This window comes from Emys orbicularis, chromosome 6, assembly GCF_028017835.1.
Source record: "Emys orbicularis isolate rEmyOrb1 chromosome 6, rEmyOrb1.hap1, whole genome shotgun sequence".
NCBI lineage: Eukaryota > Metazoa > Chordata > Testudines > Emydidae > Emys > Emys orbicularis.
In genome coordinates this window covers 83,832,999-83,853,151 of record NC_088688.1, presented here as the reverse complement: position 1 = coordinate 83,853,151, position 20,153 = coordinate 83,832,999, and the positions used below count along the sequence as shown (strand labels likewise).

Sequence of the window (20,153 nt, the reverse complement as noted above, 5' to 3'; positions counted from 1 at the left end):
ATATATAACTAAACTATTGTTGTATGTAAAGTAAATAAGGTTTTTAAAATGTTTAAGAAGCTTCATTTAAAATTAAATTAAAATGCAGAGCCCCCCGAACTGGTGGCCAGGACCCGGGCAGTGTGAGTGCCACTGAAAATCACCTCGCGTGCCTCCTTTGGCACGCATGCCATAGGTTGCCTACCCCTGCTCTAGCCACTCAGTTGAAACTCCTTTTGTCTTAGATGGGGCCGTGTGATTAACCTAGCCTTAGTTAGTTAATTGAAGGGTGAGATCAGAGCAACCGAGAGGTCTCCCATTCATCCAGTCATTAGTACCTCTCAGTTTAACAGTACAAGGCAGCAAAAGGAAACTAGGGCTTTCGGGGTGGGCTGTAACTTGAGAACCCCTTGGTGAAATTACCCAAAATTTGGATGTCTAGCACTCCCCCGTGAGGCACATCAAATTTCATAGCAGTCCAGTTAACCATTTGGATTTTAGAGCACGTGCAAGAGTTGGGTTTTAAAGCATATAAAATGGTGGGAATGGGAAACCCTCTAGCTGTTTTTCTGTATTGGTACAAGTGCAATATAAAAAAAGTATATTTTCTTAAATACTGTTTTCAGCTGTAATAATTTGTCAACCTTTATACAAAAGTGGAATTGCACAAAATTAATGAAAGTTACAACACATATTACCTAGGTGTGTTTTGGAAGCTATGTTGAGGAAGGCTTTAGGTACATGGTCTGGTATGTTTTCTTGGGTAATACAGAAGACAGTGTTCTGAAATGAAAGAATGCAGAAATAAAGCTGTGCACAGGAAGATGCAGCCTTAAATGCTGATTATGCCCTGTGGTATCCTTTCCCTCTCAATTGTTTTACCTTCTACAAAGTTATATATTCATTAATCTTTTAATAACTTGCATTCCAAAGCTTCTAAGAATGATGTATTTAAACAGCTAGTACAATGATATGTAATTTAATTGCCCACAATGGTAGATGAAATTCTTTGCAGCTTGTTTCACATATCATTTTGCTTGGTTTTGATTATGTTGACATAATCCCCTATGTTGCCCGAGAGATTTCTTTAAAAGTCTTGAACTTTTGTTTGAATTATAAAGCTGATGAATTTGGGCCTTCATTTCCTTCTGATGAGCAGACATGATACCAGTCCTTACAGTCAATTAAATTACTTTTCCCCTTCTTTGCAAAAGAAAAGACAAGAAAAGGAGGCATCTATCTCCTTCTTAATTAATGAATTTTTTTATATTCACTTGTATACAGTGATATTATCTGTTCACTGCAAAATACTAAGCAGCATTTCCTCTGGTTCTTGTTTCTTAGACTCCAAGTACCCAATAGAAATGCAGCGTGTATAATGATTTTTCTTTGCAGTAGAGACAAGTTAAACTGGACGAATAAGAGTTTATTTTGTTGAAAACCCAGGACTGAGCACAAGTAGTTCCAGGACCCAGCCAGGGGTGCTGGAACAATCTGTATAGTGGGGGTGCCGAGAGCCATTGAACCAAACTAGGGGGAGGGATAGCTCAGTGGGGGGGAGGGATAGCTCAGTGGTTTGAGCATTGGCCTGGTAAGCCCAGGGTTGTGAGTTCAATCCTTGAGGGGGCCACTTAGCGATCTGGGGCAAAATCAGTACTTGGTCCTGCTAGTGAAGGCAGGGGGCTGGACTCGATGACCTTTCAAGGTCCCTTCCAGTTCTAGGAGATAGGATATCTCCATTAATTAATAATTAATAAAAACTGTAAACCCTGTATATGATGGAAAGCACTTCAAGCCAGGGGGTGCAGAAGCACCCCCTGCACCACTAGTTCCTGCAACTATGGGCCCAGTATACTATCTGGCCTCATCTACAGACGCACATGTGCTTAACTTTATGTAGGTGAGTCGTTCCATGGATTTCAGTAGAACTATTCCTGGGCATGTTTGCGGGACTGACTCCACTGGGAGTTGCTCTTGTTCCCCTGATCCAGCAAAGCACTTATACACAAACTTACCTTTAGGCATGGGATTTATCCCATTTACAGTACTTTGGTATCCTCATTTGCTTAAAGTTGAGTATGTGCATATGTACTTTGCAGGGTCATGGTCATGCAGTGACTGGAGAGTTGAGCCATAGTTTGTATGAGTATATAGTGGTATTTCATTTAACTTGTACTGGGATGAAACTGAAAGTGTAACATTTTGTATCTGAAACTAATACCATGGTTCAAAAAGTGATATAAGGACTAGTTTGAATGTTTAATTGGAAAACTTCATTACATTTCAATAAGGTAAATTATGATATATACAACATAAATGGTTGAGTGTATTAAAGTTAAACTTATAAAATGTATCTTATGGTGTATCAGCAGCTAATTTAGATTTTTGGAGAGCAGGTGTAAATAAATTCTTCATTCCTATTCTAAGATGTATGGCCCCAGTTCGGCAAAGTATACAAACAAGTGCTTAAGTCCATCCCTCTTCATCAAAGCACTTCAGCACATGCTCTAGTCTTCTTAGTGGGACTTAAGCACATGCCTGAAGTTAATGACCTATGTACGGGCTTTGCTGAATAGGGATGGCCTGCTGAAGAAGGGCCTTGAGAAATAAGTGAGCTGCTGTATTCTGCAACTGTTGTAGACCCTTTTATCAATTTCAAGCAAAACCCAATTAGAAACACATGACAATAGCATACCCTGGATAAAATAGAGAGATAAATGGCTGGTGAGATGTGTATCAGAGAGAAGCAGGTGGAGCTTCTGGTTAAGAAATATAAGGCAATAAGCATTCTTGACCGTTATTGCATCACTGGCCTCCATTCTGAGAAAGGTAGTCAAGGGTGACCCGCAAATTCAGGCAGTCTCAAAAGTAACAGCTGTACTTCCTGAATAATAAGCATGCACAAGCCACCAGCTAGATTCTCAAAATATTTTCTTCTACCCACAAGTAGCACCTCTATCTTGTTTGAGTTGAGTCTTAACTAGCTGTTTCTCATTCAGATAATAAAACATCTAGATAGACGGTCCATAATGGATTTATTTAAAAGGAAGCTAATGGTGTTATGTGTCATCAGCACTGAAGGGAGAACAGACAGCAGCAAATTTATATTTTTAGTGATACTTAAAGTAACAGTTGCTTAAGCGTTTGTTGAACAAAGTTCCAAGATATTTTTCTTCTTTTTCCTTTAGTAGAAAATTGCTTTTACAAATTGTACTGTATGTTCTTTGATTGCATAATGAATTTAAATAAGATTACATATATATGGATATAAAAACATACTTGCTAGGCAGAATATTGAGTGGTCCCTATAATTTTTCCATATACAAAAAATCCCTTTGGACTTTGATACCAGAAATCTATTCAGGCAGCTAAAATAAAAAGCCATTGTTTTTACTGGAAAAAAATGTGTTTTTAATCATTCTAGAATCTTGGTCTTTATGAAGTTCACCCTACATTTCCATATCTAGATATGCTGAAGGCAGTGTCTGTTGTAACCAGCATATTGTATTTGCATTTAGTACTGACTTTCACTGAGACTTAGGCTTCTAAACCACTTAGGCATTCTTGAAAATTTTGGCCCTGTGACTGCTACACACTTAATGTGACTGACTTCAGAATTCTTTACTACTTTTTAAGAGTAAAATGAGTTTTCTGAAGCTTTGTTTTCATTAGGTTTCTGAATTAACAGCAACATAGAAACTTGACATCATAGTGTCAGGCAGCCTTGACTTCTGTAGCCATTGGATCATACCCTTAATTAACCAGGAAGCTCAGCATTGTCCATTCCCACGCTAGGGTATTTTTTTGTTCTTTTCAAACATGATGCTACTAGAAATGGTGCTGTAATGAATGCATGTAAGATGAGGCAAAGACACTGGAAACAAGGTTTATGTATATTTCAGCTTGGAAATAAATCCTTATAAAATATACTAGAGTGTTCTACTTTGATTGTCCCCAAACGCTACAGCTGGCAATAATGTTACTGCAGTGTTTTGAGCTATCACTGCAGAACACCACACCATTCTTAACAAGGGAATCACATGGGCTTATTTTGGTTAGTCTTCTGATTTGTGAATGCTTGGAGTTAGCAGTAGCACTGTTTGGCAGTGGGGAAGTGCCATGTCAGATTCTGCTACATCACCACTCTGTCCGTTTCTCAGCTAACCACTGAGCGGCAGTGCTCTGTGAAGGGATCAAGTGGTTTGAAGAGTGGGAGGGGGATCAGAGCTGGGGCCAGGAGTTGGGGCGTGGGAAGAGGCTCAGGGTTGCAGGCTCTGAGCGATGCTTACCTCAAGCGGCTCCTGGAAGCAGTGGCATGTCCCTTCTCTGGCTCCTACACGTGGAGCAGCCCTGACCCTGCTAGAGCGCTGGAGTGAGGCCATGCCGCTGCTTCCAAGAGCAGCGTGTTGCGGCCCCTGACCATGCGCCCCAGAGCAGGTTCATACCGCGGCACCCCGGTGCCTCGGCTGGAGCGCTGGAGCAGGGCTGAGCCACGTGGTGCCTCAGCTGGAGCGCCGGAGCAGGGCCGAGCCACATGGTGCGGCCCCTGACTTGGCACCCCGGCTGGAGCTCACAGGCCGGTTTAAAATGGCTCGCGGGCCGGATCCGACCCGTGGGCCGTAGTTTGCTCACCCCTGCCCTAGGTCCTTGAATGATTGTCCTACCTAACAGCCTGCTAATTATGGTCTGCTTATTTTGGTGCCTATAGGCAGAGACAAGGGTCACTCAAGGGTCTTTGGCTGAACCAGCTCTTGGAAGAGTGCATTGCTGGCTGTCTTACCTCTGTTAGTTCTATTTAGTTAAGTAGACTTATATCTGACACCTTCTGGGGACATTTCCCTTTCGTTTTTCTCATTCCTCTGACAAGTCTGTAACTCACTGTTTTGGGAGTATGGTATGTTTTTGATGCTATTACTGTTCTTTGTATTTAGTTTAATCATATAAACAGTTGAAATAAATATTATGATTTATTCCTGGAAATTCTTATTAGTGCTAATGGGTGTTCATCCAATTTTTCAGTTTAGAGCATTTTTAATGTAAAATAGTTACAGCTTTGTTTTAGATAATTAATTATTTTTAAGAAATGAAATTTTGCCCTTCAACACTTCAGAATAGTTATAAATCCTAGTGTGTTTATTCTAACACAAAATTCTTTATAACAAGCAAATAATGGATTATATACATTTGTTTGGCTTATATTTGTCTGCTGTAGCCTGTTATAACGAAAACAACTATGTCTGTGGATCAGAGACCACTCGAGACAATCTGGTGCTCCAGCAGTTCGGACCCACCCCCAGTCCAGAGAGCCTATATTGTGCAACAGTGTGTGATGACAGCTGCAGCATTCACCAGCAGTGTGGGAGGTTGAGGGTGGAGGGTGTCTGGGAGAAGCAGGGGGTGCATGATGGGTGCTTGCAGGAGACTGGGGGGATTGTGTGGGAGGTAGGGGTATTTGGAGGAAGCACGTGGTGCATGGTGGGTGCCTATAGGAGGCTGGGTTGTGTGGGAGGTGGAGAAGCAGAGTTATCCCTGATTCATTCTCACCTCCTCCCCTGCACACATCCCTGTCAGGAGCAATTACCAGGTGCCCAGCTGCCCCTGCCTCATAGCTGCTGAGCCCAGAAAAATTGGAGGCACGTCCCCATTGCTGCTTTCCGCCCTCAAATCTAGCACTTTGCAGTGTGTGTGTGCAGGGGCCTTTCCAGTTTGACAGACATGGGGCCATTAAAGCGCTATGTGTTAAGGTGCTCTGCAATTCATATCTCCATAGACCGGTTTGTGGCACCCCGTAAAATCACTTCTCCCAGAAATCTGCTACCTGAGGCAGCGGCCTAGTTTGCCTATAGCTAGAGTGGTCTCTGGTGTAGATAGCAAGAAAGAAACTCTTCATATACTTTAAAGCACAAGATAAAATTCAAATTTACTTTTGCTCTATTTTATTTACCCTACATTTCCTTTCATTTTTTCATCCTAATTTGTTTTGTTATTTTTCCATGTTGTGTATATCCTGTTTCCCAGAACATAACTGTATTTTAATAACTGCACAGTGAATTCAGAAAGCAGGCTCTGACACTGGTCTAATGAACCCGAAGTATAACAAATAGAGCAAGAGTGGGAAGCAAATATATTGTTGAAATGATAAATCACAAAAAAAATCAACTTTTAAGCATCTATTAACCTAAATGTCTGTTTACTGAATGCATTATATGAGAGTGACTTCACATATTCAATGTTAGGAGCTTTGGGTCTATCATTAGATGCCCAATGGATTCAATTCCTTGAAGAAAAGCCTTCATAGTTTTCATCTTGTGCAGACAGTCTTAGCCTTGTGAATAGTTATTTTGTATGAAATCAATGTTTGATACCCCTTATACATCACCATTTATTTTGGTCTTAACTCAATTCTCAATTTTCATTGGTGATTTTATGCCATTTTAATTTCTTTTAATTTTTTTTTCATATTTAATGCATAAAAACTGCATTGATAGATTAAGATTAAGAACATAAATGTCCAGACACCAGGCTATTCAGAAGTGTAGGGAACCTGTCAGCACTGTGGGTGACCAAAAATCCCAGGCAAGGTTTAAGTAGAGATGTGTAGCAAGTGATTCTCTTAAACCACAGATTTTTGTTTCAGACCAACCAGGGTAGTAAATACTGCGCTGCATGTCACTATGCTGTGTGGGGCTGCAGTAGCTCTGTAGCTCCAACGTGCCCCTTTCCTGGCACAAAGTGAAGACAAGAAGATTCACATAGCAACAGATCTCCTGGCCCTGGCCCCAGTCCCATATGTGTCCTGAACCCTGTTAAGCAAGGGCTGCAGACCCCCTGTATAGACTCCCTAGAATCCTACCCCTTCCCTTTGACACTGAAACTGCACTAGTTCTGCTGCTGGGGATCCTGCACAGCAACAGAGTCAGGAATTGCCCTTCTCTGAGGCCTGGTCTACATGTAAAAATTAGATGGAACTAGCTACATCACTCAGGACTGTGAAAAATTTTGTGCCCTGACCACATAGGTCAACCTAATCCCCCGGTATATATGTGGCTAGGTCAACAGGAGAGTTCATCCATCAACCTAGTTACTGTCTCTTGGAGAGTTGGATTAACTAAATTGACAGAAAAACACTTTCTGTAGTGTAGACATAGGAAGCACCTATAACAGCTTCATGCGGCACTATAACAGCACAGCTTCAGGGATGTGGCTGTGATGCTGTAGTGGCTGTACTATAGACACGGCCTAAAGAAAAGGATGTACTGCATTCATGTAGCATGCTATCACCAGTAAATTATAACCGCTTCATTTCACAGCTGTTTTTTTCAGACTTAACAAAACATCCCTTCTTCACTGAGGCTGTAGTCTCTAAACAAAATCATTTTCTTACTAATGAATGTGGGAAAATACGTGGGGAAAATTTTCTTAATAAGTTCCTCTCTTCGTGCTGGGCTATCTCAGAAGCAGTCACACTACATTTCTATATCTCACATTTGGGCTGAAAATAAATATATAAAAATTAGCTCAAAGGATATATTTTATCTGAAATTTGTAAGCACCTGAAAATAGGAACTTGGATGAAAAAGTCTCATGAAATCATAACCACAGCTGCAGTGCTATAAAAAGACATGTTTGGTCATGTCATATATAGTCTACTGCTAGTTTTAAAAGTGCAACACCTAGTTTTTGGTCCCTCATAGTGGAACAAAGTGGAAGTGAAAAGTGGGAGGTGTCTTTCTGCATCTGTAATCTTGAATATTCTTCTGTAGATGTCACAGTCCAGTGGGATCCATAGATGGTATCTTTGAACTGGCCAGAAATAACCTGGCACAGCAGGGTCCAAAGTAATGCAATAGGCTGGTCTACCTTAGCCTATAAAATCCACTGTTTATTTGTAGACAGACTAGTAAAGCTGTAAAACAGCATCCCAGTGTAAGTACTATGGATTAAACATGGAGTCAAATTCTCAGTTGGTGTACGTTTGTCAGCATTACTCCATCAACTTCAGCATGGCCCATTGTTTCTACTTCTAACAAAACACTAGCTTTTAAAAACTGAAACATTGTATCAAATGAATATTATTAATAAATTGTTTAAACATCAAGAACCAAAATCTGCCCTCAGTTACATGCATACAACACCAGTTTAAAACTATGGGGGTCACACAAATATGTCTCAGGGCAGAATTTGGTCCTTTGTTATTATGAGTGTCCTTTGGCTTATTTTAAGAAAAAATATTACTGCTTTAATTAAAAATCAAATAAATCATGATTCTGTCAATACAGATTTGAAGTATTTGCATTTGATATGCAAAAGGGAAACAGTTATTCAAATGTAATGTCTGTATGTTGCTATATATAAACATATGTTGTCCCCCATATTCAGTAATCTTGTACTCTAAAACTCAAAGTGCTCAGCTTTCTTTCAGATGATGAGTTCATGATGCATGTGCAAGACTTAGCAGTTTCAATGTAGTCACTTTATAAAAAAAAAAAAAAACCCAAAACTAAATATACAAAATTGCATCCTTCATGCAGGTTCAGGGGCCAGACAAAATTGTTCTGAGGGCCTAGCCACTCCCAGGGCATGCAATGCACGCATTGCATACATGGACTGCATGCCATTGGTTCTAGGGTATGTTCTGCCATCATCCCATATGCAGACTGCCCTTTGAGTTCGATGGGAGGTTTGCATGAAACATTGCAGGAAATGGCCTTATGCCTTTTTGGTCCAAAAAATGGTAATCTCATGTCTGTGTAGTACAGTGACAAAACAGTTAGGACCCCATCCTGCTCCTGTTGAAGCCAATGGCAAAACTCCCTTTGACTTAAATGGGGAAGGATTATTACCAAATTCCTCAAAGTGTCGTCTTTTGTTTTTTCCAGTGGATGCTTATTTTTCCTTCTTTCCTTTCAGGTACAAAACATTAGTCCTTGCTGATCAAAAGGAAAAGCCATGGCCACCAACATGGCTAACAGTGCTAACCATCTGCCCTACTTTTTTGGCAATATTACACGTGAAGAAGCAGAAGATTACCTGCTGCAAGGAGGGCTGAGTGATGGACTATATCTGTTGCGCCAGAGTCGAAACTACCTTGGTGGTTTTGCTTTGTCCCTGGCACATGGAAGGAAGGTTCATCACTACACAATTGAAAGAGAGCTGAGTGGATCTTATGCCATTGCAGGAGGGAAGTCACATATGAGTCCTGCTGAACTCATTAGCTATCACTCAGACGAAGCTGATGGTCTTGTTTGTCTACTGAGGAGACCTTGCAACCGGCCACCAGGTGTTGAGCCAAAAACAGGACCATTTGAGGATTTAAAAGAGACCCTTATCAGGGAATATGTCAAACAAACTTGGAACCTACAGGTAAATGCAATCCCATTTCTGCAATAGAGATGCTTCACTCTGAAATTTTTAAAAAGTCAGTATTATATGGGTTCCAACCCACTGCTACTGCTATGTGGTAGTTAGGTTTGTGTTAATGCTGCTATATTTGCTTGTGATTTACGAGCCTTTTTTTTTTTCAGTACATTGTATTAACTTGGCCATAAATGTATTCTTTCCTGAAATGTGGCATAGTTTATCATTTATTTTTTTAAGTGTTATAAGACCAAGTCTCTCATTGCATCTCTCTACGCCAATCAGGATTGAAAACAAACCAAAAAAGGAAAATAGGTAATAGTTAACTGTTAAACACGCACACTTTTTTTTTTTTTTTTTAAGGAAAGTTGTTGTATACAGAGTGTATGTTTGTGCTTGGCGCGCAAGTTATTTTGTGTGCATCCTCCCCTCCTGGCCTGCTTTGTTTGTATGTCTATTTAGATTGTATGCAATTTAGAACAGGAACTTGTCTTCCTACATAGCTGTGAGTTTAAGCACAGCATTTTTATAGCAAAAGCCTTAGTCTGTTGGTCTGTGAAAACCCATTTGAACCAGTATAGGCAAGCCACCCTAAGGGGCAGTACACCACTAGAGGAGTTTACAGGTTCAGTGACTAGCCTTAATCATGCGGCATGCCCTACAGTTTTAGTTTCTAGGGGAGCTGTGGTAACTCTCCACCTACTGGAGTTCCAAAGAATCCCTAGCTCAAAATGATACGTAAACCATTCATAAACATATACAATACGGTCTCCCAAAGATACCCATTGCAATATCTATCACAAACATAAACCCCAGATATCTGAATTTCAGAGTGTCTGTCTGAATTTAGTTTCTGCCCTATGAGTCCAAAACTTGTATAGTAACCAAATTAATTTTATCTAAAACTCTGATTATTCACAGAGTTTGGATGTGTCTCACACAGTCCAGTAATTAGCATTTAATATAATGTTGTGTTTGTTGGGTTTTGTTTTGTTTTTTGCACTGTAACAGAAAACAGTATAACTGACCCTTCTGTGCTTTGCCCACTCTGCAGGGTAATGCCCTCGAACAAGCTATTATTAGTCAAAAACCACAGCTGGAGAAGCTGATTGCCACTACTGCCCATGAGAAGATGCCTTGGTTCCATGGGAAGATCTCTAGGGAAGAATCAGAGCACCGTGTTCTTTTAGGGACAAAGACCAATGGAAAATTTTTGTGAGTACTTTCATCTCTGGTAGTAGTCGTTGCCACCATGGTTGCTGCACCTTTTCCATAACTAAATCATGAATGAGACTGTGAGAAAGGAGTTGGGTCATTCACTGTGGGAAAGCCCAATGCAGTGTGACATTCATTGCTGCTAACCATTCCAAAGCTAAGCAGATGTCTTTGAGATTAGTTTTTCACCTTTACTCAAATGAAAATATAGAGTGAAAGCAAGGATCATGTTTTGTTCAAGCAGACATTGAGGTTAAATCTGTATGAAGCAGCAGAGGAATTCAGAGTGTCAAGAAAATTCCATTCAGCTTTATATTATGAGTGAAGGTATAGTACTTAATGTGATATCAAAGAAATACAAAATACTAGTAAACTATGTTAACATTTAGTGTCCATAATTATTATTTGTTTTTCAAGGAGGCAATGACAATACTTTGTTCTGCAACTAAGTGGTAGCAAGAATGTAATTAAATAATGCTACTTTTACTTTATCATTCCATTCTGTGTCTATTTCTCTATCCACTCATATGACCCCTCTACTGTTTACCTGATCACAAACAAGACATTTTGGGTAATAATTAATCAGAGCCAGTTTGTCAGGAGAAGAAGTGGGCTGAAAATTTTCCAGTGGGACAGTTTTCTCTTGGAAAATGCTAATTTGACTCAATCAAAACATTTTGTGGGTTGAATTCAATCCGGAATTACAAATTGTTCTGGCGCCTCAGAAAATGCATTTTCAGATTAATTTACTATTCATCGAACAAATTTTGCCTAGCTGTAGTCACAGTTCCCTCCCTGGTCTGCTCCTGGACCAATGCAGCTACACACTGTAAACTGGACAAGGGGCAAAGTGACAATCTAGCCCTGAGTCATTTTCCTGGTTCCTGTAATAATTTGCCCAATATGTGTTTTCCACGGTAGAAGTTGGGAAATAAACCACTCCTTTATTAAACAGGAACAAGAACTCCAAAACTTATGTGAGTGATAGAAAGGAAACAAAGCTTTAGGTTACAGGTCACGCACGTCACATAAATACTCCTTACAAACAACAATGTATAGCAATGTGTATGATAAGACTCTACCATGTATTTATAGACTAAGTACTGTATGCTCTTGTTTCTGTGACAGTAGCTGCTCTGAAACAGATTACATGGTTTTTTCTCTTGCTGGTACAGACAGGCAAGCTTGGCAGCTACCTGGAATGTAGAATTTCTGTGCCTTCTCAATAGGCGTTCTCATCTTCCCGCTATTTCTTGGAATTTACTTCATATGTGGTCTGAGTTAAGACATGCAACTGAGCATCTCCAGCAGCCTGCTTGTGGCAGGTGTCTTTGTTTTCTGGAATCTGTACACACATCATGGAAGCAGCTTCCAAAGCAGAAGAAGCCTAAGAACAAATAGAAGAAGGTGCAAGAGCTGTCCTTCCTGAAACACTTCTTTGCCTTCTGTGGAGATAAGTGCTTTCTGGTCACTGTGAACATCTGCTATTCCCAGTAGGTGTTGGGCAGTTATGGCTTCAGCTTGCTTGAGATGGTTCTCAGTGGCTTTATGGGAGAACCTGGACTCAGTACGCAGCTTAGTGTAATGGGGTCACTCACCATTCTGGCGCCTCCTGCTGTCTATCATGTGAATTAGCTCTGCATGTCAGTGCACTCTCTTCAGGTGGTGCCTCGCCCCCGTCACTCCTGCTCTAGGACCCACGTCTCTCCAAGGACCGCAGCCGTGCCACACACTGTGCTTCCCCCCATTCTGGGGGACCTGCAGTCCGCTGTTCAGCCACTTCCCTTAGTGGCTACTGCAGTGAATTGTCTGGCCCAGCATTCTTTTTGCCTTTGCCTCAAGGCCTCAGCCTGCAAACCCCAGCAGCCAGCCAGGAGCTGTCTCTCGCTTCCCGGGTCCCTGCTTGCAGCACTGCTCTGTCTAGGGTACTGGCAGTTCTCTCAGCCCTCCAGAGACAGTCCTTCCTCCTTGGGCTCTCCGCATAGAACTGCCTTCCTCTGCCCTGCAGCCCCTGATTTGCTGCCTCCTGAGCAGCCTCCCTAGGGCTCTATTAATCCCTTAGAGCCAGAGTGGGGCAAGCACCCCATCACACTTAGCAAGGAGGGAGCTCACTTGGTGTGGCAGAGACCTGTAGTCTACATGAAATTAGAAGAGACTGAGGTTGAAGAAAGCTAGGGTTTGGTAGAAGTAAGGTATGCCAAGGGTTTCCAGCACACTATCCCATTCAGTAGTAGGCTTGAGTCAATTGCTGTCATCTGATTTCTCAAACCATTCTGGCCTTTCCCTTTAAAAAAAAAAAAAAAGTAGCTAAGATTGGAGGATTCCTAGTGCTGCTACATGCTCTTCTGCAACTGTCTCTAGAGCTTATTCACCCAAGAAATCTGACAGAGTCCTGACCAACTTTGCACTTTCTACTTTTCCTACTTCTCTTGATTCAGTGTCCAATAAAAGGGTCTGAGTCTGAATAAACACCTAGATCCCTTCAGGAGTATCTCATGGGAGGACTGGTGTTATCAAACCTGAAAAGTTTTCATTGCTATGAAATGTGAAGATAATCAGGAAAGAAGATTTTAAAGGGCTCCCCTTAGTATTGAGGAATGACAGGTGAGAGAAGGCTCTCCTATCCCGTTTAAATTCAGAAGATTATAGATACCACCAGAACTCAAATACTCTGCCCCCAGAACAAGCAGATAAGTGCATAAATAGCTGTGGGTAGTTTGGGTTAGGAATTCTCAAAGGTCATTTTATGTTCCTATCTGTTTGGAAAATGTAATCACATACTTAGGTGCACAGATACTGCAGGCTTTGTCTTCAGAAGCTGAGTGGAAGAAGATTCGTATGCTCTAGAAAGGAAACAGTCTGTCCAGTGATTTGTTGCTGGAGTAGTTTAGCGCTACTCTGGTTCTTTGTGTGTATTTTGCAGTCAAGGTTCCTGCTTCCCTGATGGACAGAACAGAATTAACCATGGTGAGAAAATTCCCTAGTGAATGAGACCTCCTCTCACAGGTCTGCTCTTCTTCTTTTCCTTGGGACACTTTGGTCTGATGGCAGAACACTGAGGAGTGCTGGTTCAAAGATGAGGGTTTTTTGAAAGAGTTTGCTGACTGTCACACAGAGGATTGCACTTGACTTCCCTTGCCTATTCCTGGATTAGCAATACCTTTTTCAGTGAGAAGTTCTGAACGTGGCTGGATGTGTATTCCTGCTCCTCCCAGAATGTTCTTGTTTTTTTTCCTGGCTGGTTTCTAAAGAGGTCTCTGAATCAAGTTTCTGCAAGTCCACCTCAGCCATTTCAAGACAGAGAAATTGATTCTCCTCCCTATATCCAAAAGCTTCTTTGTCCTCTTCTTTTGAGGAGACCTAGGCATTGACCATTGGTTCTTCAGTACACCCTACCATATATTTTCCAGGTGTTTGTAGAACCCATTCAAAGCTTTAGGAGCCATATCTTTAGAAACTGTAAGTACCTAAGGCCTGGTCTACACTGGGGAGATGGGGGGGCAGGGATCGATCTAAGTTACGCAACTTCAGCTACGTGAATAACGGCGGTTGATTTATCGCGTCTTCACTAGATGCGATAAATCGACCCCAGCTGGCTCGATCGCTCCGGAGGTAAGTGTAGACATGCCTTGAGAGTGATACATAAGGACTTCTTTCTCTTTAGGGAGAATTTTCAGTTACTGTCAATGTAGCTTGCAGAATGGGGGAAGATGTGTCCTGCTCATTTCTTATCTTCAGTTCTGAGGTTTGGGGGAGCGGGGGAGGGTTCCCCTGCATCCTCTACCCCAAGGCAATCCATTTAGTGTCAATTAACCTCTTGTTTTAAATATGTTATGTTGCAATGTCTCTTTGCAGCAGAGATGAGTGAGATCAGAAATTTTACATAAATCATGCTCATAATTTATAAAAAGTTAACAATTTTTTTGAGATTATAACAAGGGAAAGAAGGCTACTAGTGGCTTAAAGATTATTTCCCATTACCTTAAGGCCAGGCCACACAGCTACATCCAAAACTGTGAAGTCCCACATAAATATAGTGATTTCATGGGCTCAGTGGATAGGAGGTTCTGCCTCTGGAATTTGTAAAGTGACTACCCAGCATCTCCGGGTTTTTTCACATGCACTTTTAGGCTATTTCTACACTAGAGACTTTACAGTAGCATGGATCTCCCGTGAGCCACTGTAAGGTCTTCCATGTAGTTGCTCTATGCCAACGGGAGAGAGCTCTTTCACTTTGGTATAATTAAACAACCCACAATGAGCAGCGGTAGCTATGTCAGTGTGAGATGCTGTCCCGCCGACATAGTGCTGTCACACTGACAGAAGCACTGGTGTTAATTTATGTTGCTCAGGGGTGTGTGTTTTTCACATCCCTGACTGACAAAAGTGCTAGTGCAGACATAGTCTTAGTTGGCTTTGTCATTCCCTTCTGAAACTTATTGGCCATTAGGTGCTCCAAATGCCATAAGGCATGCTTACCTTCTTTGCCTCATTGCTTGTAGCATCCACTGTCTATAACTTCTGTTAGTGGATAGGATGGTCGAAGAGAACTATAAGAAACAGAATTACTAGTGAGTAATTTTCTGATGCTTAAGTGATATTTATGTGCAGTAAAATAGTTTCACTAAAAGTGGTAATTTCTGGCAACTTGCTGTGAATTTCTTCTGTGAGGTTCTTCATGATTTGAAACCCTCCCTGACTGACTGATCTGCCTGTTCTAAAAAAGAAACTGAGTTAGGTATGTAATGTGATGTATGTCACTAGAAAACTGCTTCATTACCCCCTCAGCTTCATGCAGATCATTTTTCAGTTCCTAACAGTGTGGCTGGTTGTGTCAGTACTTTGTCCCAGATGCAGAGAGATGTAGTTTCTACTCCTAGATGATGTACTGGCAGGGGGTAGAAGATCAAATCAGGGTTTGTTTTTTTTCCATTTATCGCAGAAATAGCCTTACCAGCTAGCGTTTTCGTATTCTCCATTTCAGAACATGGAAACATATGTTTTCTTTGCAACAAAAGAGGTCTGGGAAATGTTACACCCCCATCACCACCCCAACAGGTGGCATTCATTAAATGAGCTGAAGAATAGACTGAAAGTTCATTGAGATATTGTTGTAAAGTACTTGTCAACTTTCTTATTATTTCATTCTTCTCTCTGCAGGGCTCTAAAATGTTATTGAAACTCTATGAATTTTCCAATAAACTCTCTTTTTGGGTGCATAATATTAGAATGTGATTATAAGCAATGATTATTACAAATACAGGTTTGTGCATGGGCACAGTAAAATCCCATTAAGAAGTAAAATAAACATTTGCCAACAATTACAAACCAGCCATATCTAAAATGCCAGTTTTCTCCTGCACTTCAAATGGGAAATAACTATGGTATCTGTTTGTCTGTTGCTGCTGTTGTTAGTGTTGGCCAGCAGTGCTTAATTAGTGGTTTGGCAGTTCATAGCCCCGGTACCTCTGGGCTTTCCACGTCAGTTATGAATGTGCAAAAATTGCTTGTGCTCCAGCACCTAATTAAGCAATGGTAGCCAGTATACACCTGACTTTGAATTTGTAAATTTAGTTTTATAAGCATGTGTTTAGAAGATGAATTCCTGCAAGACATAAAGGCTAGATTTAGAAATTTAGATATACAGCTTCAAATCTTGCAGTTTGAAATGAGATATATAGTTTCTAACACATTTATAAACTTTTAAATTCAGCATTAGATACAAACACATACAGCTTCTCTAATTTATTTGTAATTACATACAATCGTGTACATGTTATCAGAAGGTTCACAGCCACATATAGTTTGAATATAACTTGATCACCCATGTAGAAGTACCAGGAAGGAACCAAAACATAATTTTAATATCACAAGGATGTCTACAGTACCTGTTGAGCTTGCCAAGGCCGAGCAAAGCTAGTCTAGTCCATTAAAGTGACTAATGGCATCCTGTCCAGCATTATTTTGTGTGATATCACACCTGATGACACTAAATGCTTTTCTCATGTACTGGAAAAATTGATGCTGTTTTTTTAAAGTAGGAATCTAGTCTCAGAAGTCTGCTTTTCTTTTTAAATACTGCCTGACCAAACTACATGGTGCCGAATTGTGTAATTCACATCTGCATTATTTTTATTAGCTCTGTATCTATAAATAGGACTGGTAACTGCTGACATAGGCTATCATGAAAATAAAAATATCTATGATACTTTAATTAAGGAACTGGAAAATCCTATCCAACTATTCCGCTGATAAAGGTATTACAGGCTCATATTAGTTGTTGACTGTGGGCCAGATTGCTCTCTCTATTCTATGGCCAGGGGTAGGACACACATACACGTGAGCATGAAAAGGGGATGAGTAACTACACTATGTGTTTCCTCCTCTCTTCTCACTTTCCACCAGACTTACTGGCAGCCCTTTTTTGGCTACACTTCCATGGGTGTTGGACCCAATGGAAAGTAGGGAGGACTTGTCCCCACCAATATTTAACTGGGGAGGAGGGACTTTCCTCCCCCCCCAAAATTACCAGCCCCTTTTAGTGCTAAATATAGCCTTCAAAATGTAAACAGATTGCCAGGATTGGAAGTTGGTGTCAGTGATGTTTTTTTTTCTATAAATTATAGCTTGCTTACAATCCCTGTAATGTCTTCACATGGTTGTTCTTTAGGGGTCTGCAAAGACCCACCAAGTACCCCAATATTTTGAGAGGGCCTCTGATCAATTCACAGTTGAAGAGGGCTGCAATTCTTCAAGCATCCTTGAGTTCCACAGCATTCCAAAACCAAGCCTTTTGCCACTAACTTCTTCCAAACTTCCCCAATGGTAGAATGTCATGAATTTTCCACATTATATTTACAACATTTTTTCCTCAAAAGAATTTTGTTTTTACAGAGGGGATAATTTGGCTTTGTTTGCAAGTAAAAGGTACTGAGTTAAAATCGAGATTTTATCCAAGAAAATGTTTAAATGAGCCTACAGGATTTACATTTATCCTTGAAACAGCTATCAATTGTCATTTAACCTTACAGTTGTAAGGACCTAAGAAACCCAAGGGACAGACTGAGTGGAAGAATTCCAACCAATGGAATGAATAAATTCTGTTTTCACTGCACCACTCACTACTTAATTTTCAGTTGTGAATTCATTGTAACGTGGGTGTTTAAAATATAACTAATATAAAAACCAAAACATTTGGACACCAGTGTGGTTCCACCTATTATTGCTATCTATGGGAGTTGACTTCAGTAGGAATAGGAGCACACTCTTGTTTCCAGGCATAAACGGTTATATTTTACTTCTGTGGGTGTATGCAAGTGTTGGGATGGAGGAGCAGGTAGTATTCTACTACTGGTTTCTTTAATAGATCTTGATTTAAATTTTTTTTTTTAAATATACAATGCCCACAGAAAACCATTTGGACAAGGTTTTTATTATTGTATCGTTTGAACTTCTACATGGGAATCTATTGAAGATTCATAAATGGTGTGGTGCATTGTACAGCACAGTTAGAACACACAGTCTAATCAGTTGCTTTGTTTTTGCAGTTCTCAAAATTACTAAACAAAAACTTCTGTGTATGCAAAATAATGTAGGTGAACCCCAAATCCAACATGGCAACACTGAAACTGTATCGCCCTGCCACAATGAGAGCTATGCAAAACTTGTTGATTTCACTTATGGAGCCTTTCAGAAAATGTCATTTTCAGTTTAGGTAGTTCTCTCTTCGTTAGTTTCACTTTAATTTTTAAGTTTGTTCAAACTCCATGGGCAAAGGAGACACACTAAGTGGTGACGTTTATTAAGTGCTAAGCAGTATATACTTATCAAGAGTTCCTTAGGATTAGCTTAACCTAGAAAACCATGATCAGTTTCACAAGTTACCATTTCAAAACCAAAATGAAATTGTGAAACCTAGCTTCTAAGAACACTTCCCTTCCCACTGTCTTGCAAAGGCAGCAAGCATTTAGTTTTGAGCTGTGACAACAGGTTTGAAGGCCATCTGAAAGTGTGCAGGCTCTTAATTGCATCATATTGCTAGCATCTGCACATCACAATGCTATGTGATATAGTAACAATGGGTGTGATATAATGTTTTGATTTGATTCCTTGAATTCAAATAGGACTTGTTTAAGCTTGTTCATGGGTTGTTCTGAACTGCTCATTCAGCCATATTGCATGCAAAGTTATATTTGTTGGTTAAAATTTAAATGTACAGAACATAAATATGATTGGAACACTGACTTGCAGAAAAGGGAAATAGAATAAGATATTTTTTTCTGAAACCAAAATAGCTTGCCTATCACTTTAAAAGAAACCTGAACCATATTGTTTGTGGTTTTTCTTAACATACAGGTACTTAGCACACTGACTTCCTGTACTGACTGACCAGTCAAGAGCAGCAAGGTTTCTGCTAAAATAGAGAATGACTTGCAGTTTGTTGTCCTGTGTATCGTTCTTAATAATTCAAAGAACTAGAAATACATGTTCAGAGTGGAGGGCATTGTCTCCAAAATAGATATGCAATTTTGCATTACATTCCATAGCATTTAGACCTCCATTCAGAAAGTAACTTGCACCATATTAGGAAATACAATCTATTATCTCCCAATAACATGGAAAGCAATCGTGTATCCAGTATATTGATCTGCTCTACTGAGGCTGACATTTTACATGTGCAGAGATTATTATTGTTAATGAGTTACCTTCATACATCCTCTCAAGACCAGACATCAACGAGAGAGTAGACTCCGATTATAGTAAATTTTTTAAGGATCACAGATGTAAAGGAAAATGTTCTGAAGTAGGATACAGCTCTTCAGGGCCCGACATGTGCCTCTTACTTAGTCTCCTGCCCTGGTTCACACTTTGCTGCTTCTACATGAAATGCAGGCAGAGATTAAAAAGACAGAATCACAAAACTGTGTCTCAGGCATTTGAGAGTGTGCTGAACAAACTCATCCATATAGATCCCACTGGAAACTTGGTATTTTCTGTCCAGGCATGAGGAGGAGAGAAAGGTACTGAGACTCCTACCTGCCAAGAGATGGTGGGTGAGAGGAAAGGAGAGACTCTTTCCATTTTACATGTAGGAGAAGAGGGGAAACAAACACACACATCAGGAACCAGGAAGAGGAAAGAGAATTAAACCCCTTTCCTTCACAGCAGCCAGGAAATGAGGAAAGCATTACAAAGCCCAGTGGAGTTACAGGAACATGACCTAATTGTGTATTAATAAATACAACACCAACAAAAGCATCTCAGTACCATGTCTGGGTTTCATGCCATATATTTACCTCTACGTTATTTGAGAAACTATTTGTCAATGATTAAGGATAAGATTATGTCACGGAGGTCACAGAACTCACGGATTCTGTGACTTTCAGAGACCTCTGTGACATTTTCTGCTTCAGCCCCAGGACGGTGGGGACCCGGCGCTCTTAGCCACCATTGGCTTTGGGGAGACCTGTAGTTCCCAGCGGTCATGGTGGGGCCTCGGAGCTGTTAGCTGTAGCGGTCTTGAAAGCCGCTGGACCCATCCTACCCCCGCTTGGGCTTCAGTCACCCCCCGCCCCCCCATCAGCCCATTATTTTTAGTAAAA

General features: G+C 40.6%; 1 protein-coding gene across 2 annotated transcripts in view; it reads left to right on the top strand.

Moving 5' to 3' along the window:
• The first annotated feature begins 8,928 nt into the window (after positions 1 to 8,928).
• The window catches only part of SYK (spleen associated tyrosine kinase), a 37,419-nt gene continuing 26,194 nt past the window's right edge, over positions 8,929 to 20,153 (top strand). For both annotated transcript variants that reach the window (XM_065406535.1, XM_065406537.1), the window contains exons 1-2: positions 8,929 to 9,342; positions 10,391 to 10,551. In XM_065406535.1, coding sequence (XP_065262607.1) covers positions 8,929 to 9,342; positions 10,391 to 10,551 — 575 coding nt within the window. The remainder of the gene's footprint in view (positions 9,343 to 10,390; positions 10,552 to 20,153) is intronic.